Source organism: Lissotriton helveticus, chromosome 7 (assembly GCF_964261635.1).
Source record: "Lissotriton helveticus chromosome 7, aLisHel1.1, whole genome shotgun sequence".
NCBI lineage: Eukaryota > Metazoa > Chordata > Amphibia > Caudata > Salamandridae > Lissotriton > Lissotriton helveticus.
This window is the reverse complement of record NC_136068.1, coordinates 77951766-77973321: the sequence shown is the minus strand read 5'-3', so window position 1 is coordinate 77973321 and position 21556 is coordinate 77951766. Positions and strand designations below refer to the sequence as shown.

The following is a 21556-nucleotide window of genomic DNA, read 5'->3' as shown; positions in this document are numbered from 1 at the left end:
CACAAGGCAGAGGCCTCCCAGCACGTCCTGGCGCCCCATTTTAGGAACAAGGGTTTCAAAAGGGACCTCCTAGGGGCTGCTAGTGCCGGGCAGCAGCACAGGAGATGCAGCCATGATTCGGAGTGGTATTTACACAGCCTGCATGCTCCCCCCTCGCTTGCTGGGGCCCATTTATTAAAGGCCGTCGAGCGCAGGCCTAGAAGTCGCATAAACATTATGTTCTTCCTAGCCACTTTGCTTAAATTTTCCTGGCAGTATGCTTGTGGACGCCCAAGAAGATACGAAGAGTTCAAAGGGAGCAGAATGGTAGATGCCTTTAGAGCCTGCAGATCCATGGACTGAGAAATAAGTTTGACTTGCTTATTGATGGTGCTTTTCCAGGCCGAGTATGGAATAGTGGCTGAGGGGAGAGATGACTCGTCAATCTCTAACACTCTTATGGCCTTTATAATCTGGGTGTTCCAGGGATTGCCGGGGCTAGACAGGATTCCTTTTAGCTGGAATTTAGGAGTGTTATCACCTGCTTTTTGGGTCCTAATAAAGTATTTCAGGGTGTCGGCCTCGCAGTAAAGAGATTGTCTTTGTAGGCCCAGCTCCAGTCGTAGTCTTGCCCGCTGAATAAAACTTGGCAGATGGAAAAGTTTTTTATAGGTGGAGATTTGGGCGAGCTCAAGACTAGAGGAGCACGCTCCAGGAAAGGCCTGGTGTCCATAAGTTAATGCAGGAAGTAGAGTGGCTTTAGCCACCTTCAGGATGGCTTCTGCAGAAGGGCTGCTCAGAGTTTGGTTCAGCCGGGTCAGGGAGTATGTAATTGCGCCTGCTCTCTTTTGCAGAGCGGCTAGGTGAGCTGTAGGCCTGGACGTCTCGTTGAACCAGACTCCCAAGTAATTATATTTTACTGTTGTATTGATCCTGGCGGGTCCGATGTTCCATGCCAGCCTTTTCTTGTTCTTACATCTGCCAAATACCAGTACCTTCGTCTTTGCCTGGTTGATTTTCAGGGCATTGGCGGAGTTATATGTATGAAGCATATTTAATGCCCGTTGGAGACCCGATTTTGCTTGGTCCATTATTACAATATCATCTGCATATTGTAATATGTGAAGAGGCTTTTTGGCAGGACCCAATTTTGGCGGGAGAAGATTACTATTCTCCAAGAATGTTCCGAGATCGGCTGTGTAGAGATTGAACAACAGTGGGGCGAGAACACAGCCTTGCTTCAGCCCGTCTTCGACGGCAATTCTTGAGGAAAGTGTCTTTGGGCTGGTTTTGATTCGCACCCACGTGTTCTTATGCAGAGAAATTAGTGCGTCTAGTAGGTCATGCGGGATCCCCCATTTGTTCAGCTTCCTCCACAAGATGTTCCGAGACACTTTGTCAAAAGCCGCGCTGTAGTCTATGAAGCAACAATAGAGTGGAAGATGGTTTTTTTGTGCAGCTTTTTGACTCAGAGCGCCTAGAGTAATGATGTTGTCTATTGTGGAGGCCGATACCCGGAACCCAGTTTGGTAGTATGGTAGTATATTATTGTCTTCAACCCATTTCTCCAGCAACCGAAGGAGACATCGAGCGTATGCCTTTGCCTCCAGGTCTAGAAGGGCAATGAGGCGGTAGTTAGCCGGTAACGCAGGGTCACCTTTCTTGAATATGGGGCATAGAGTCGAACCTAACCAAGAGTCTGGGAGCTGGCCTGTCGCGAAAACGTTGTTAAATAGAGGAGTCAGAAGGTCAGCCCACTCTTCCGGGGCGCATTTAAATATCCCAGCTGGAAGGCCATTGGGCCCTGGAGCTCCGTCTTTTTTCATGGCTCGCAGATACCTGGTGACCTCGGCTGCAGTGGTCAGTTCGAAAGTTTCTATTTGGGTGGAAGCAGCACGATCTCTTAGTACTATCTCCGCGGGGTCGCCAGAGTCGCTGCAATATAGATCGGACACGTGCAGGGCCCAGGCTTCTTCACAGACTGCATTTCCTCTCGTCTTGTTGGTAGAGCGGAGTTTGTTCATATAGTTCCAAAACTGGGACTGACTTTTGCTCTTGAGAAGGGCAAAGATTTTTACCCACTCAGACTGTTCTTTGAGTCTCTTGGTCTCCCATAAGGATTTCTTGTAGGTCGTCCGCAGCGATGCCACCTTTTTGGCGGAGTGCACAGTTCCAGTCAGATTGTGCAGTCGGACTGCCTTCCTGAGGGTCTTTCTTTGGGAGGCTAGCAGTGGGTCGTGAGTTTGCTTCGGGTGTGGCCCGAATGTTCTATGATGGAGCGCGGGCCCTGCCAGGAGATCCTGTAGCTTAGCGATGGAGTTATCCCACCGGTGGTGTGATTCTATCGGAGCAATGTGACTGAAGTTACGCGTTTCGCCCTTGAGCCAGGTTCCCACCTTGGCCAATCCCTGTGAGTCCCATTTGATTCTCCTAACCATAGTGTGCAATTCGGCTCGCGTTGAATGCCCCACCTCTGCCGTTTCAAGAGCAACATGCACTTGCAGGTCCAGTGTGGCCACTATGGGGTTATGGTCACTCTCCAAGCGGTAGGGGATTTCCATCCTGGCCAGACGATTACCCAGAAGCGGGGAAAGAAAGATGTAATCAATGGTAGAGATTCTCCTAAATGTTGGCAAGAAATGAGCATCCGGGAGCAGTTCCAGCGAGATTTGCTGAGCCGAGCGGAAGTTATGGGTTGTTAGAAAAGTAATCATCGCTTCTTGCTCTTTATTTTTCCTAGCTAAGAGGCCGTTATATGCGAGGTCTTTGATGTTAAAGTCTCCTAGTAGCAGTACCTCCATGGATGCAAATTCCGCTAGAAGATCTTCCAGTTGTTTTATCATCAGGTCCGTTGCAGATGATTTTGCGTTTTTTGCTGTGTTATGATAAATGTTAATTAGGAGGATAGAGTGTGCCCTGCCTGAAAAAGACAGACCGGTAATCAGAACCGTCTGCCCTGCCGTCAGGTTCCGAGTGATGGGTGTGGCCGTTAACTTGCACCTGTGGCTGATGAAAATGGAGAGGCCCCCTGAGGGTCTTCCATAAGAGTTGACTTTAGCGGCCGGTTGAAAAAGTTCATGATAGCCAAGGAGAGGCGATGGGGATAGAGACCAGGTCTCCTGAAAGCATATTATGTCGCTTTTGTTCAGGAATTCAATGGCTGATTTTGAAGTGAGGCAGGCACAGAGTGCACTGAGATCCTGTGAGGGGCTCAGGCCTAATGTCTGTGGTGAGCAGAGGCGGTGCCTAAGAAGGCTGCTAATCTCACACTGTGCATTATTAACACATCCACAGTGTGCGGGGCCAGAGTGGAAGCATTGTGTAGTTGTAATTAGGGCTGATAATTTGTTCTGATATGCTTTATTGATTAGAGTTTCTTACTCAGCACTTTTTCCAAACTGCCCATTTTCTCTATTAAGATGTTAAATTGCCCTTCTCTCCTCTCCACAGGTAAGCCAAGTGTTGCAGTCACAATATCAGGCAATGTAATGCTGCCACTGACCACTGGATGTCACTGGTGCACTCTCTGCTCCTTCCAAGGCCTCACTCAAAGTCTATTTTAAATGGTCACTGGTTGTGCCTGCTTTGTCAGTGTCTGGCACTGCCACCTTTCACAGAAGAAATACCATTCGAGTCTTTAGATTCGATCCGAAGCTGATACTTTAAAAAAAAAAATCGATACATAAATCTTGCGATTCTCTTTTAAAAGGCCAATAGGCCCTCTGTATGCTTTAAATAATTTTGGAGGAGTTACTTCCAAGAGCTTTCATATATTTTTTAGCTCGTTTTCGCTTGAATGTTTTTCTTTTAAGGTTATTTTTCCCTGCTTTGCAGGTTTTCCCAATGTTTGTGTTGACCTTGACATAAAAATACCGGCCATTTTTTGTAAAAGGCTTACTAACTTATCAAATATAATTTGGAAACCATTTTCTATCACCAAAGCTATTTCAGAGGTTTAATATTACCCAATTGATTGATAAGCATTTTATCGACCTCTTACAAAAGGCTGAACTCACCTACGCAGCCTCGAGCCTTTAGCCACAAGGGGCCATATGTATCAAGATACCCATTTGCGATTCCCAAATAGCGATTTTTAAGAAATCGCTATTTGAGAATCGCAAATGGGTATGTATGTACAAAATCACATTTTTTTTGCGATTACTTAAAATTCCTTAATTGCGATTAGCAAATTGCGAATCGCAATTAAGGAGGCCCATAGGAATGAATGGGAAGTTATTCTCAATTTGCGATTCACAATTTGCTAATGGCAAATTGAGACTTGAGAATAATTTCAAGGGTGCAGGGGTGTCCAAAGGACACCGTGTTGCACCCCTGAAATATGCATGGGTGCACATGTGGCGCACATGCATGCCCTAAGGGCATGTATGTGTGTCACATGGCACTTTGAAAAATGCAAAAATGTGCATTTTTCAAGGAATTCACAACTTACCTCCAACTAGAAGTTGGTGGTAATTTGCGATTCCTTAAGGGCATTTTGCTATTTTTTTTTGCTTCATACATTGCATTTAAGTAATCGCAAAATTTGCGATTCCATAAATGCAATTGCAAAATAAGGAATCGCAAATTTTGCGATTCCTTATTTTGCACCACATTTTGGTCAATACATTCCATTTAGCAAATTCACATTCACAAAGGCCGAAATTCTGTCAATTTCGGCCTTTTCGAATGCGAATTTGCTTGATACATGTGGCCCAAGATACCTGCAATAGAAGCATCTATCTGCACACTGAGCAAACCAGACTCACTGCAGAACATAAGTCGCTGCCATAGGCTGACTGGCCACTAGATGGCTCTATTTATTCATTTACAAAGTTTTATATAGCGTGAACATGACCACCGAGGGTATCAGAGCGCTTTACAGATTATGCAACAAGAAGGGTACAAGGAAACAAAACAGAATAAACAAAGCGAAACATTCAGTCTTAAAATGTCAGACATTCTCGTGACTCAATTAGGATTATAACCTGCACACCGATATTGATATAAACATTTATCTGATTTGATCAATAATATTCTAAAAGGCGCCACCCTGTGCTCCTGAGCAGCTCCTGTCAGGTAAGAAAATCAAACAGAACATGAGAACAAAAAATTGTCACATGGGTACAAGGTGTGCTTTTCGCCAGCCCAAAAAGTAGGTGCTATGCAATTGCAGTGATTATTATTCTCAATGAAAGGATTTGAAACTTAACACATTGAATTTACAGATAACGTGATGTTCACATGAAATGAAATTAATTTGTACTTCTAAAGCGCACTGCCGCCCCAGCAACAGGGCGTCCTGGCACTGCACTCATACCGCTGTGGAACCCTTTCTGGCTTTTCCCTGTGAAATGTCCACTCCTGGGCACCGCCAAGGTGAAGCCAGGCATACCAGCACTGTTGGGGCCGTTGTGGAGATTAAGCAAGCTATTGCCCAGAGGGACCCATGATTAGAATAGGCACCAAGGCGAGAATTATCAGGTCCAGGGAAATTGAGCCCAAGACCCACTGAGGTAGGAATTGAACCCTGGTCCCGGGCCAGACCTCTGCATCAGGGTCTGCCGCTCTAACCATTGAGCCATATTTCTCCATTAAGATACAAACGTACTGAGATAGGTTTAGGTCAGGAGGGGTCTCACGTGGAGGGGCATCAGTTTGAGGTGCTGTCAACTGTAAGACACAGGGGAAGTTTGAGGAGAAGCTCAGTCCTTGAATATGGGTGGTGTACACTTATTGGGGCTCACCTTTTTCAGTGCACAGGTCCACCTCCACGGTGGGGTTGCCCCTCGAGTCCAGTATCTCGCGCGCGTGAATCTTCTGGATGGACATTTTGGAAGACGCGGGGGTTATTTCTGGTGGAGAGAGAGAAAGAGACAAGTGCATAGTGGGTTCAGATTAGGAGAGAGACGGCAAAACACAAGGTTCCCACCCCATTCGCACCTGTCCACCAATCACCTCCAACCTTCACCACCCATACCACTGCAACCCGAACGCCAATTATTTGACAACTGAGGCAAGCCCCTCACTTTACTCACAGACCCATATCATGAATGAATGAATGAATGAAAGGAATCTTTTATCGCGCAACTTAGCCCAAGGGCATCAAGGCGCCTAAACAGGTCAAGTAATGTGTAGTCACCGATGAGGTACTTTACAGATACACTTCAGAGAAAAGCCAGGTTTTCAGCGCTTTGCGGAACAGAGCGATCGACGGTTGCCCTAGGTGTTCGGGGGGGAGAGAGTTCCATAACCTGGGTACAACCGTGGAAAATGCTCTGCCTCCCCATTTGGCTCTTAAACACCTAGGAACCTCAAGGATATTTTTGTTAGAGGAACGAAGGGGTCGACTAGGAGAGTAGAAGTGAATAAGTGACTTGAGACCCTCAACACCCGTACCGTGGAGGGCCCCATGGGCAAGGCAAAGAATCTTAAAAGAAATCCTGGACTGAATGGAAAGCCAGTGCAGGCTTCTCCGGGCTGCTGAGGCCGAGGCAAGTCTAGGGAGGTTTAAAACCATCTTTGCCACCACATTCTGGACCATCTGGAGACGATGGATGAGGCTCTTGTTTATGCCCACATAAAGGGCATTACAGTAGTCCAGTCTTGAGGAGACTAGGGCCACAGTGGCCAGTTTCCGGGCAACAGGAGAAAGATAGTGGTCAATCTTTCTGAGGAGCCTGATGATGCCACAGCAGGTGGCGGTCAAAGGAGAGTGCAGTGTCCATCAGAACCCCTAGGTTCTTGGCAAACTGGCGGGAGAGAGGGCAGTCCCCGAGAGAGGCAGGCCACCAATCATTTGACCAGATATCCTGACTACCCCCAAAGATCAGCGCCTCCGTTTTCTCCCCGTTTAGTTTCAAGAAGTTCTGTACCATCCACAGAGACACAGCCTCCATACAGTTCCTGAAGTTCAGGGCAGAGTCCTTCAAGGGCTGCATAAGGGAGACCATTATTTGGGTGTTGTCAGCGTACGACAATACTTCCAGCCCAAAAGATCTAACTACCCTGGCAAGTGGGGCCACATAGATGTTAAATAATGTAGGGCTCAATGAGGAGCCCTGGGGGACCCCGCAATGCACAGGTTTAGGGGCAGAAAGAAAGTGGCCCAGCTTCACTCTCTGTTCCCTTTCATTAAGAAAGGAAGCCAGGAGGCTCAGTGCAGGACCTCCGACCCCTATATCCCTGAGGCGGGTGACCAGAATAGATGGAGACAGGGTGTCAAAAGCCGCCGTCAGGTCTAGCAGGACCAGGAGAGTGGTATGGCCCTTATCGACCTGGGAGCGGATGTTGTTGACAAGTGCCGTGAGAGTGGTCTCAGTACTATGAGATCTCCTAAAGCCAAGCTGGGAGATATCCAGGAGGGCAGAGTCCCCAAGGAAGGAACTAAGGTGCCGATTGAGATGAGATTCCAGCATCTTTGCAGGGGCAGGAAGAAGTGAAATGGGGCGGAAGTTTTTCAGGACCCCTGGGTCTAATGTGGACTTCTTAAGAAGGGGTTTAACAACCGCCATCTTCCATGAAGAGGGGAACACTCCCTCCGAGATCGCACGATTCATGACATTCATGAGAGGGGGGATAACCACATCCCGACAGGCCTTCAGGACTTTAAGCGGGCAAGGGTCTAAGGGGGAGCCCGATTTGATGTCATCCAGGAGCTGAGTCATCAGCTCAGGAGTAAGAAAGGGGAAGAAGAGGAAACTCGGGGGGTGTCCACCAGACACGCTCCAATCTCTAGAGGGAGCAAAATTAGTAGGAGAGGCCATACCAAGATTCAGGGATTCAAGAGAGCTATAGATATCCACGATCTTTGAGTGGAAAAAGACCGAGATATTGTCGCACAACTCCTGAGATTCCACTATCAGGTCAGCTACTCGGGGAGAGGATAGGGAGTCTATGATTTTAAAAAGATCTCTGGGGGAGTTAAGGGAAGCAGTAATCTTGGAAAAATAGGCTCTCTTTTCCTCCGCAATGGCTAGTTTGTAATCCTTTAAACTGAGTTTATGTTGTTCCCTCTCTAAGGGATCCAACTGAGCCCTCCAGAGCCTCTCCTGTTTGCGACACCCTTGTCTCAGCAGCCTAAGTCTGTCCGAGAACCAGGAGGCTGACGGACTCTTTCTCGCTGAGTAGTGCTGTTTAAAGGGGGCCACGATATCCAAAGCCCCTGAAATAGTGCTTGCGTGTTCAAGAGCAGCAGAGTTGGCGTCCTGCAATACAGCAGGCATCAATTCATTCAAATAAGGAGAGAGAACCACGTTATTAATGGCTTTAAGGTTCCTTCTGAGTTCCCACTTCTTGGCGTCTGGAAGAGATGGGGGTACTCCTGAAATGACAGCTCTAGCGGGACGGCCGAATGGTCGGACCAAGCTAAGGGGACCGGAGGGCCCACCTTCAACCTAGGGTCATTGGAAAAGACTCCGTCGAGTGTATGCCCAGCCAGATGAGTGGGACCTACCACCAACTGAGTCAAACCACAGGAGTCCAGGGTATCCAGGAGGATCTGGGTATCTCTAGATACCATATTTTCCAAATGGAAATTAAAATCGCCCTGGAGAGTAATATTGGGCCTCTCAATAAATGTCTCCAACAGCTTGATCAGGTCCTGGCTAAAAGAAGATCTAGGGCCCGGCTGTCTGTAAAACAGGAGGCCAGAAAAAGAGACAGAAGGGGTGGAGTTAATAGAAAAGTACAAAGCCTGAAAAGGGTCAGAAGGAGTGGAAAGAAACTCAGTACGGCATATAAGGGAATCCTTGTATAGAATTCCTATTCCTCCTCCTCGACGACCAATTCTGTCCATCCTGGCCAGGGCATACCCAGTGGGAATAGCATCTATCAAATCAGGTCCTGAGGCATCAGAAGCCCAGGTCTCTGTGATAAACACCCATGTAGGTTTCCTGTCTGAAACAAAGTCCCTGAAAGCGATGTTGTTTTTTATTAAGGACCTGACATTGATAAGAAACCCCCTTTCAGTTGTTATGTTGGGGGGCGGGGGGGCTTAGAGGCGCCAATACTCGGCTGAGGCTTCCGGGGGTTTGCGTTTCCGGAGCCACTGCTCAAACATCCACAACCCATCCTAACTGAGAAAGCCTCAGGGGCAATAGTATGATAGCAGGGCTTAGCTAAGGGCTTCAACGCAAGCAAGAACTGTCTAGAGTAGCAGAAACCTACTTGCGAACCAGTGGAGGCCAGCCCAGCTTCCCAGGCCCCAGGCGTGATCTCAGCGCGGACGGGCGCAGACGGGCTGGACTTAGGCGCAACTTCGGCGCGCGCCCACTGCGCGCATCCGCTGAGCGTGGAGGAAGTCATGAGGACTAAATAGGGCGGCGCCTGGAGGAGAGGCTAGCGCGTGACCATGGGTCTCCAATCAGCGAGAGACCAACAATCTGTGCCGGCGCCCTCCACAACAAGCGGGATAACCCGTGGTGGAACGGGGCGCTGGCGAAAGAATGACGAGTGCAGCGAGCCTTGTTACAAAGTAAGTGCAAAGTACAAGTAATTTTTAAAAATTGGTCAGATAAAACAATCAGGTTAAAAAGAACGGAGTAAAGTGCAAAGTAAAGTGCCCTCAGCAGTACATTATAGCATCATAGACCGCTAAGCACAGGGCAGGTCATGAGGACTAAATAGTGCGGCACCTGGAGGAGAGGCTAGCGCGTGACCATGGGTCTCCAATCAGCGAGAGATCAACAATCTGTGCCGGCGCCCTCCACAACAAGCGGGAAAACCCGTGGTGGAATGGGGCGCTGGCAAAAGAATGACGAGTGCAGCGAGCCTTGTTACAAAGTAAGTGCAAAGTACAAGTAATTTTTAAAAATTGGTTCGATAAAACAATCAGGTTAAAAAGAACGGAGTAAAGTGCGAAGTAAAGTGCCCTAAGCAGTATCATTACAGCATCATAGATCCTGCCTTCAGACCAGAAAACCAGCTCCACCAATGCCCAGGCCGAAGAGGTTTAAACCAAGTCCTGTGCACACGTCTGGGTTAGGATGTCAAAACGTACATTAATAACATTCGTATATTCGAAACAAGAATGAGGACAGGGTCGACACCAATGGATATTATTCTTTCGAAATGTATTGAGGATTTTCGTCAAATTGTAACATCAAAGGAGAAACCAGCCGACACGTGTTTCATCACTCGGGTAAGTACACGTGATTCTTCAGGGCTGAATAAATATCCAATATGCGGGATCATAGGACCGGTGATAGCTCCAACGAATGTATGTCATGACAATGCGGGCTTTACACCGCGCTACCATTACAACGCATCCATCACAATGCAAGTCGTTACAACGACTTGCGCTGTAGGCGCTGGATTTAGGAATAGTATGATTTACTATTCCAACTCCAGCCTACGTAACAGTAGGGAAGGCGTTGGAATAGTAAATCATACTATTCCTTAGTATATAGCGCCATCCAGGGCAAGTCGTTGTAACGACTTGCGTTGTGATGGCTGCGTCGTAATGGTAGCGCGGTGTAAAGCCCGCGTTGTAATGGCTGTCTCCCGTTCCAACCCGGTCCGAGCGGGTCTGGGATATTCCAGAGGCCAGTGGTGGTGTGAAATGACAGACAGATTCCAGGGGATGACGGATAGGCTCTTTCCCCATGGATCGGGGACGCTGAAAGACGGGTGGGTACAGCCGTCTCACAGCTTCCTGGGTATTGGGAAACACGGTGAATCCGTCTCACTGTTCCGAAGAGGTTGTATGGTCTTCATGTGTAGAACTGTCCTGGACTGTGTTCCATGGAATGTTATGTCTCAAGAGGCAGTGATGCTGTTGCCCCTGGTTGTAGCTTATGATTAAAATTATGCATTTGTATGTTCTGTAGGATGTATTATCAGCCAAGATAGACGTTGGTGTGAGCTCAGTTTTGGATGTGTTGAGATTGCGGGCCTCGCCATTGTCCTCCAAATGTCAAATTATGGTGAAACAGGTGAGGTGTTTGTGGTACAACCTGGCCGGCACTTGGATTAGGTGAGTTAAGGGCCTGGGCGTCACCTATTGATGATTCAAAATTGTTGCAAAAGTTCCAGAATAAAGCGAGGTTTTAATGTTTCAGAAGGATTGTACTACTGAATATCGACACCAACAATATCGTGGTATACTTATATCGAGGACAGAATTATGAGGGACAAAATATCGAAACCGAAGTGCATATAGTGAAGTAGCGATTTACTATTCCTAACTCCACATCTACGTACCTTGAAAATATATTACTATGTTGATTCATATTTGCAGAGTTAGCTATAGAAAATCTAAACTTATTTACCTGTCAATATCTGATTTTTTATATTCTGTCCTCGATACTCTGTCCCATTGATATAGTTGATTCGATATTCCGGAACACACCTATCAGAAGAGCTCCAGCTCGCAAAATTACACCTAGGCACCTGTGACGAATCAGTGCCCTGCTTCTGGGGCACACCGTGTTAAAAGGCACGGTGTCCCCTAAGGTGGACTTGTTAAAAAGCATATGAGAAGCCGTCCATCAACTTGACAAGCTGTTGACTCTGGGGCTTATGGAACATTATGTGAAGTTTATTTCCCACATCCCCCACCCTCACAAAGGGCGGAACACGTGCGGTTGGATGAGTGAGTTAGACCACAGACACAATATTTTAAATTATTCCTATGGAGAATAGCGTACAAGTTAAAAAACGACCCATAAGCCATTGTTAATGATGCTAAACAAGCATTGGGAAAGCAAATAGATCTGGCTTTTTGTTAGAGGAAGAGTTTGATTACATGCAGTTGTATGTGTGTTGCCCCAACTGGCCTTGAAATCAACTCCCATCTAAAGGTAACATCTGGCTACAACATTATGAAAGCCGACATAGGGGTCTTTTGCTGAACAGGCTGCATTAGTGGAGTAAAGCCGAAACCTCAGAAAAGTGTTTTACGAAAAGTAGTCAGAAGACGACATTTGCATTGTGAGTAGTGAACTGAAAAGGCATAGAAGGAAAAATATTAAATAAAAGATACTTCGACAAACTGCTGATAGTTTTGCTGCATCGTAAAGAAAGTGTTCGTCCATGCATGTCTTTACGAACAAAAAAAGCTTTAAACCCAGCAACATGTTAGCACAGCAGTAAAAAGAACGTTCACAATGCAGATTGGTGAACAGCACTGTCTATTATTGTGTTGCATTGTACACTTAGATATGGCTTGACGAGGCATTAAAGTGCTTTACACCGAGCAGCACGTTACTCCAGAACCCAAGGTCAAAGGCTAATTCAGTGTTATTGGTTATTGATGGTTATTGGGATTAGTCTTGGGCACTCACTTATCCCATTCTATATATTCACTCCAGTTTATTGTGGCAGATTAAAACAGTTAGGAATGATCATTTTTGGTGAAAGGGGGGTATGTGTTTTCATGCAGATGTTTGGCGGGGTTAATAGATGAACCAGATAAGAGTAGATGGTGTTAGATTGCAGAGGTATCACTTTAACCCCTTCGATGCTTGTGACGGAACCATTCTGTCATCAGTCACGGCTGAGCTGTGCTGATGACGGAACGGTTCCGTCACGACCGCACCCTGTTCTGGAATGTCCAGCACAGGGGCGGAATCGGCGCCGCACGGAAGCGGTTAAAAAAAGGGAAAGGTTGTGACCAGTGCTTAATTTGTAAACAAAAAGAAGTGCAGGTGCTGAAAATGTTGCCAAGAAGGCCACAGCTCACTTCTTCCTCCGGTGAGCCCCACTTTTGACACTCTCACTGCCTCAGTCTCTATCTTCTAACCTTGATCTGTTGTCTTTCTCCTAATTCTTTGCTCTAAGAGTCTATCCTCTCACCTCTCTAATTGTTTTCTATCATTTTTGTCACACCTGGTGTGTTACCTTATTCCCTGTATTTCTGATTTGCCCTCTATTCAATCAAGCCCTGCCCTTTTTCCTCTTCACTTTTATCCATGCTCTGCTCTCTCTCCCCTCGATCTTGGCTCTTTACTATCACTCTTCTAGCAGTGATTAGCTGTGTCTCCGTTTTATCATTTGTCTACTTTTTTCCCTCTGTCCTGTCTTTTACATGCTTTCATTCTATTTTCTCTCTTCTTAATGCTCTCTTCTTCACATCATGGCTGCTTTCTCTTTGTATCTGATTTGCTCTCCGTTTCTTCTACTTAGCTCCGTCTTATCTCTCTCCTCTCCTGTTATTTCTTTCTCTTCTTTACTCCTGCTCTCTCTCTCATCTATAACACTGCTGCTGCCTTTGACCCCTGTCATCAACCTGTACATGTCCCTGCTATTTTGAACTCTGCGTTTTCCTGTTGTCGTTTCTAAAGAAGTGGAGATGGCGTGTTTTACTTTCATACCTACACCGAGTGCAAAATAAAATGTACACCAAATGAAAATGCTTTTTTTGCATATATTAATCAGTGTGGTATGACTGGGTTTATTGCGGAACAGGTAGCTGCTCGAGTACATCAGATGATGTCACTGCTAGTGCTGCCTGTAATTAGTGGGTCCAGGAATGGCTACGGCATTGGCATCCACTACTCAGCTTGCTTTGACCCTGCCTGCTTCAGCACAGGCATTGTCCCCAGCCATAATGCTGCCAATGCCGGTAAGTATGGCTGTGGTGCCTACTGGGCTCACGCACGCTTGGCAATTACCATGCTGGGGTGCAGCGCACAGATTCTACAGGTGATGCCATGGTGCACAAAAGTTGTGCTGGTCCACAGCTGCATCGAGCATGTTGAGGATAGTAGCAGTGCAGGGCTGCAGGATATGCAACTCTGGCTATGCAGCAAGTGGAAAGTCCACACGTACTTTCGTTTATTCTTCCTCTGGAGGCCTCACTCCCAAGTTCCAAATGCGCTCTCGCAGCTTCCTTGCCTCAACTCCGTCATGAGCCAGCCCCAGCTACAATTATCCAATGGGAGGCTTAGGCACAGGCAGTGGCAGGGTGCAGCAGACTCGGGGAATAGAAGGCAAGCCATAGTTTGTCGATGAGTTCTTGGATTTGTGATCGGCGTGATGACATCATCGCTAACGTGGTGATAAACAATCATGCCTGCCAGGACAGGCGTATGCTGGCCTGTTTATGAACATTTACCAGCCAGTCACCATGCAATGTATGTTATTCTTTTTATTTTGAATTTGAACAAATAACATTGAGACCACCGCCTGCAGGGTCAGAAATTGTAGCCCCGGCCCTGTGAAAGAAGTGCCGGTGCTGAGCACCTGAAAGCACCTGCTCCAATTAAACACTGGTTGTGATCTTCAAACTGAGTTGTGGGCAATTTGCAGAAATACATTAACAGAGAAAAAGACAATTATGCATGTGGTGGGTCTGCTCAGAGGCGAGAGGCATGCACCAGAAGGGAAGGTAGAAGAGAGCCATTTGAAAGGAAAAAAGAGAGGTGACTATCAGACGTTTCAAGCAAAAATCAGTTTTCGTGCCAGATTTTAGCCATTGCCAGGATAAGTGAGCTTCATACTTCATTTATTTCACTTTGTGTGGACTTGCCCTCGTGCCTGATGCTGTCACAGGCACTGTGGAGCCGGATAGTTATCAACGACATAGTTTGCAATGCTAAGGGCAGAGAAAACAGTCTGGTATTAAAACACCTATTGTCAGTGTACAACACATTTACAGGGGCTCAAAACCTGGTCATTGCACACCATTGTCGGCTTTAATGTCTTTCTTATTTGCTTGCTTCATATTCGTTCTGACTTGCCTTGTCCATTTTGTGTTTGTGTTCCATCCTCCCCCCAACCCGGAGCATAGCCTCTTTCTTTACTTCTGTCCCTCCACTGCTCACTTTTATGGAACTATTTTTTGCTTAAGCACTGCATGAGAATGCATGTGTTTTCAGCTGTCTCTCTCGTGCGCTCGCCTTCTCTCTGCACTCTGCATTGCTTTATCTCATCTGTTTGCTTCTTCCTCCATGCTGCTCTCTGTCATTTGTGTGCTTCTCTGCGCCTCTCCTCTCTAGGCTCTGCGTTGCCGTTTCCCTCTTGTGTTTCTCCTGCAGCCCTCTGTGTTGCTCCTCCCTATTGTAATTCCCCTATATGTTGCTCTACCCTCGTACCCTCAACCCATCATTCCACTGCCATCTCCCACACTTACTGCCCCACTATCTCCTCCGTTGCCCAACCGACACTACTACCGTCCTTTTTAAAAATGTCGAAAAGGCCAGCAGGCAAATTGCTGTTGACCCTCCACGAAAGTGCTTTCGCACACTTACAATTTCATTTTTTTATTGACCAATCTAAGTGGCAGCTATCATATTAGATAAGCCAATAACAAATAAAAGAAAATGCACGTGTCATTCTGGAGGCACGTGCATGTATAATATAACACATGCATACACCTATGGAATGACTTTGACAGAAGTCATGTCATTGTGCTTTTTTTGGGGTGATATTAACCAGCACTGGCAAAAAACATTGCATTTAACCAATGGTGTTCAGCATCACCAAAAGCAGTGGCAAAGCCAGTGGCAAGACCTATTGGCTTTGCAAGTGCTTGTTTTCTGTGGCATGCAGGATCACGCCTTTCTGCTGTTCTTGTGCATTTCAATAAGGGTGAGTCAGATAATTCCTCTGTAATTTTCTTCCCCGGAAGTGTCCCTCAGTCTCTAGTGAATTACATTGAATGTCTATCTTCATTTCTAATTTTGTCGTTTGAGCGTGTTGGCTAGCCTCCTCATCCCTCTTTCGCGCCTACTCCTACTGGAGTCTACTCCCAGCATACCAGGACCTCTACTCCCTCTTAATATTCATATGCTACCTGCAGAACCTTCTTACCCTCAACCCCATAGCCCCTGCACCTACCTCTGGGCCTTTCCTATTGAGCTAACCCCTAGTGTACCCTGGGACATTCATTTCCCTCACATCTCTTGCCTAAGGAACATAGAGGACATTTTTTGAGACAGCGTGCACTTTGAGGATGCCAGAATGTAGAGAGAAAAAGCATTATTTGCATGTGAAGATAGTGCTACATTAGGTACTTTGATCGGTGCTAGAGTACGGCCAGTTGTCTGTCCATTTCCGGGGTACCACTATACCACCGCGTCAGCAAGGAGAGCTGGTCGGCAGGGCCGGCTTTAGCGCTGGTGGCGTCCGGTGCGACAATCACTTTTGGCGCCCCAATGTCCCATGACCGACTCCTCGGATTCTCTCCCTACCACCTGCAAAAGTGCCCCTCATCTCTCCTATCATAAGATATTGCTAAACACAGCGCCCCCCTGAGGTCACAGCACCCCCTCCACAGGTCAGCGCCCAGTGCGGCCGCACCAGTCGCACTGCCCTAAAGCCGGCCCTGCCGGTCGGCACATGGAGTGGAAGCGTTAAGTAACGGCTCGATGTAAGCATTGGCAGGAAAGTCTGCGAATGCGGCAGCGGATGTCTACTGATGTACAACCTCAAGCGTGGCTCACGGTATTAATTATAAATCAGAGTGGCATTCATTTAGGACGCCTCTGGTTTGATGTGCAGAAGATGGAGGGCGAGGAGAGCTTCTGCAGTCAGTGCTAATTCACTGCAAGCATCCCTGTGGGTGGAGATCCAGGCACTGAGGTAAGGAGGGTCCCTAAGAATTCAATAAGGGGCAAATGTATCAACCGAATTATGATTCGCAAACGCTGCGAATCGCAAAAAAACAGCATTTGCGACTAAAAATTCGCAAAAAGGTATGTATGAGGATAATCGCATCGCAAATTTAAGGAATCGCAAAATTTGCGCTTCCTTAACTTTGCGTAAGCATTTAAGGAATCGCAAAATGCGATTCCTTAAATGCTATGCAGAAGCACTCAAGATTTGCGATTTCTCCTTAAGAAATCGCAAATTACCACCAACTTCAAGTTGGTGTTAATTTGCGATTTCTTTCACAAAAGCACTTTTTGGCATTTGTGAAGGTGCCATGTGGCGCACATACATGCCCTTAGGGCATGTATGTGCACCATATGCACACAAATGTTCGTTTCAGGGGTGCATCAGGGTGTCCTTATGACACCCATGCACCCTTGAAATTATTCTCAATTTGCGATTCTCAAATTGCGAATTGCAAATTGAGAATGACTTCCCATTCATTCCCATGGGCCTCCTGGCCCATAGAAATGAATGGGAAAGTATTCCTTAATTGCGATTTCGCAATTTGCTTATCGCAATTAAGGAATACTAAGAATTTGCAAAAAAATTGCGATTTCTTTAATATATCCCATTTTGCAATTCTCAAATAGCGATTTCTAAAACATCGCAAATGAGGATGTTGATACATATGGCCCTAAAGCCTTTACTCTCAAAGGGCTGCTGATCAGACTTCCCGAGGCGTCCCCCTTTTATAGACTGTAGGGCCGAGGGGTGTAACTGCAGAGCCTGTTTGTGCAACGAGAAGGGGCCGTAGAGGCCTTTTGTCTTTCTTGATCACACTTTCAGAGTTCAAAGTCCACACCTTTATGCAAGACTATAGCATACAAGGAGCAGGCCCTTCCTAAACAAACAAGCACTGGCAATGCAAATAGGTGTGGCTTATACATGAAAGTGCCTCTTTAGTCACTGATGAGTTTAGGTGCTCAATAAGACATCATACATCCATTCTGTCACTCTTCAGAAGCAAAATAGAAAAAAGGAGGAAGAAAGAAGTGAAAGGGGAATTATAAAAGGGGAGAAAGTACTGGCTCACCAACTCCTGCACTGAAGCCTGCGTATTTACAGATGGATGTGCCCATGTGATCAGGCAAAATGCCATCACTCACAGATGAATAGAGCCAATGGCTGAAGTGAGCTGACTCACAGGCCCATGCTGGTTGCTACCGCAGGTAGAAGCAGAATTGGAATGACACTGTAATAGACTCATGGTAGAATAGGGCTGATCTAAAGGCCCGCTGTAGACGTGTGTATAGATTTGAAGGAATTGCTTGTTTCTAGAGCCTGGTGGGCAACTAAGTCAGGTGAAACTGAGGTAATTTCCAACTCAGGTGTTTTTTATTGATCATAAGGTTTCCCGCAAGACACCCATTAGGAATGCAGTCATGAAATTATAAATAAACACAAAATCACAGTTGGCAAAAAATGTGCAACTCCTCTTATGAGGGCCTAACAAGGGTTCTAACAGTGTAAACTTTCTACGCCAAGGGTTTGTGAGAGGGGGTATTGAACACCATGCTACGGGGTAAATTATGAGATCACCTGAAACTTAATACCTGTCTACAGGCTTTAACACAGTGTAATAAAAATACAATCTTAAAAGTCTACTGGCCTTACCAAACATTCACAATAAATAAATCAGCTCTACTGCTTCTGTCTTAACATTTCAGAATAAACAGATCAACCAATGGCCTCCGTTATAACATTTCCCAATTGACCAATGAGGCCCACAGCATTTATCTTTGGCTTGTCACCATAACCATCTCAGGCCTACTGTATTAAGCAAATGCGTTCCCACAAGACAATCTTCAGGTGAAGAGTGATAAAACTAAAAATAAGTACCCAATTACAGCCGGAAGAACAATCTTTAAATCCACTTAAGAGGGCCAATGATAATCATAGTACAAATCTTCTACCCAAGGGTTTGTCAGAGAAATAAACAACACCAAACCCATTGCCTTCTGCGGTAACCAAAGAGAGTCCCAGTAACAAATATCTGTCTAAAGTATCACAGTTTAATAACTGCCCATTATGCTTTTCTCAATCAAATCTGTAAGGGCTACTGCCTGCCTTTGTTGTAACTTTTTATAATAAACAGAGCAGACCTACGGGTCCTAATGTAAAAACAAATCCGAGTGAACCAGTCAGATCTACAGCTTTAATCATTGGCTTGACACCATAACAAAAAAAACTGTTTCCCACACCACTGAATTTTTTTTGCTCCTTTTCACAAGTGGATTAAGGCCTCAAACATAGAATGCCACTGTATGAGGACCAGCCAGTATAATCACAACCTGGTCCAGACCAGGGGTGTTCACAGCCTATTTAAAAGAACACTGTCATACTAGCTGCTTAATTTTACAGCTAAACAAAGTAGAAGTCACCTCACGTAAGCAACCACCACGACCTCTGACTAGTCCCCATACAGTCAGGTTCTATGTTAGGAGCCTTAACCCCTTGCCTGCGCTGAACGTTCCGTGCTAGTGCGGAACGTTCTATTGTGCGGGCAGGGCCGGGACGTTCAACGGACGTGCGCAGCACTACCGAGGTAGTGCACACGACGTCCGTTGAACGTCGGCAGCAGCGATGGGGTTAATTCACTCGTGGAATTTTTTTGTTTTGTTATTGTGTTGTCTTGAGTAGAGAGCTCCCCCTTTTTTCCTATTTCCCTCTTTGCTCCCGTTTGTTTGAGACCATAACCAGCTCAGGCCTACTACTTGCGCATAAGCTTTCCAACATGGTAACCATCAGGCATATAGTCATTAAATTATACATATGGAAGAATGGCCATTGGCAAAACAATATACAAACTCCTAAGAGAGAGCCCGATTCACAGAACTAACTTAAGACAAAATCCTAAACTTACCACTTTTGATATTCACAGAAGGCACTTATTGGCAGTAAAGTTAGGATTTTGTCTTAAGTTTGCTTAAGACAGACTTAAGACAGACTTAAGACAGACTTAAGACAAACTTAAGACAAACTTAAGACAGACTTAAGACAAACTTAAGACAAACTTAAGCCAGAATTAAGAAAGACTTAAGACAGATTTAAGTTAGGATTTTGTCTTAAGTCTGTCTTAAGTCAAATTTAAGACACAATCCTAACTTTACTACTACTAAATGCCTTCTGTGAATACCAAAAGTTGTAAGTTTAGGATTTTGTCTTAAGTTAGTTCTGTGAATCGGGCCCAACGTCACCAAGGATTATCAAACAGAACATCTTCTATACCCAAGGTTTGTCAGGTGGTAGCCAAATCACTCGACTACTACAAGAAGTCTATGCGAACCGATGTACCTCAGTACCTGTGTACCGTCACAGTGTAAAAGCAATGACCACTTAAAGATCTACTGTATTGAGCATAATCTTTCCCAAAAGGCAATAATCCTGTATACAGTCATGAAATTACAAATATGCACAAAACTACTTTTAGTAAAACAGTGTGCACCCCCCACTGAGAGGGCACAACAAGGATTCTGACAGGGCAAATCTTCTGCCCCCAGGACTTGTCAGAGGGGGTAACTAACAGAAAAGCCATTGCCTACATGTAATGAAATTCCTGTCTACACGCTTTAATGCATTACAAAAGCAATTCACAGTTAAAGACATATTAGTTTTAACATAAGCTATTCACAATAAATCGGTTAGGCATACTGCCTTTCTTGTAACTTTTTCTAATAAACAGATCAAACTTATTGCTTCGGACATATATTTCACAATGGACCTATCAATCCTTCAGCCTTTATCATTGGCTTGTCACCATCACCATCTCAGACCTACTGTGTTGAGCAGAGGTTTTCCCGAAGAGAAACCATCAGGTGACCAACAATATTGCAAACATTTCCAAAATTACAGTTGGCAATACAATATACAGCAATTATGCAAAAGGTGATGGGAGGAATGCTTGCATTAAGTCTAACCACTGGCGATTGCTCGGCCATCATTCTTTTACCTACCATGCCATCTCAGTTTGAACCTAACTATATGCAAATCAGTCTTGACCCTGCTCCAATAGGAAGAGTTCAACCCGAGCTGCCAGGTCACGTACTCCATGTACCAGAGACCAGTAGCGGTGCCTCCGTGAGGCCAGAGGAGCCTCGCCCACCCTGCTGCCAGCACAGCAAACATGACAAATTAAACAGTAATAAAATGATTTTATGACCATTTTATTTCTCAGGCCAGCCCAAGCCAAGTGTTGGGGCAAGGCCATCACTGCTGAGTGGCAGCAAGGGAGGAGGAATGGTGCACACCTAAAGTTTAAACTGTGCATGTCAATTTGTCCAGGCGTCTTGCAACGGCCAGCCTGACATGCGCACTTTAAACAGCTGGGTTGGAATCAGACACAGGCCTCCAGTGCCTGCAGGAGCACTGAGCTAGCCCGCTCCAACCAATCCTGGCACTTCTCTTATGCTGGTTTACTGCATGAAAGCAGCATCTGGATTGCTTAGGGGAGTTGGCTCAGAGACCCCTTACTACCAAACTTCAGGACCAGAGAGGACTGGAGTAGGTAAGTGCATTTTTATTTTTTTCATTTATTGTACTTTTTCTTTCTTTCTACACACTGCTAGGCAGTGTGAGAAACTCGCACTGCCTTCAGCCCCAACTCCTGAGCTTTTAATTTTGGCCCATTATAAACACTGTTTGTAATAGACCACCAATAAGAGTTTTGGGGTGGCGCCTAAGGGCATTCCTGGAGTGCCCGCCTGATCGCCGCACCATTTTCTAAAGGAATCAGCCGCCACTGTCCAAGACTGGTTTTACCCTGAATGGGGCTTGTCAGTTGGGTGTAGCTTGGTTCCAGTGACACAGCGAGCACGGGACCCATGTCTGGGCATACACTTGCCTCTTCGGGCAGTACATCAAACCCCCAAAATGTTATGGGTGGAATGCTTCTAATCTCTTTTAGATATACTTGATTTTTCCACTTTAAGGTCATGTTCCATGTAAATTCTAGTCCTTGCCAGTTTGACTGAGTTTCATGCCACGT

At 45.9% G+C, this 21556-nt stretch overlaps 1 protein-coding gene across 1 annotated transcript in view; it reads right to left on the bottom strand.

Annotated features, from left to right (window-relative positions):
* ENO2 (enolase 2) overlaps window positions 1-21556 on the bottom strand; it is a 100614-nt gene that overhangs the window by 64092 nt on the left and 14966 nt on the right. Inside the window, exon 2 of the mRNA XM_078651527.1 lies at window positions 5724-5831. Within this exon, the coding sequence (XP_078507653.1) occupies window positions 5724-5808 (85 nt within the window). The 5' untranslated portion in view covers window positions 5809-5831. The remainder of the gene's footprint in view (window positions 1-5723; window positions 5832-21556) is intronic.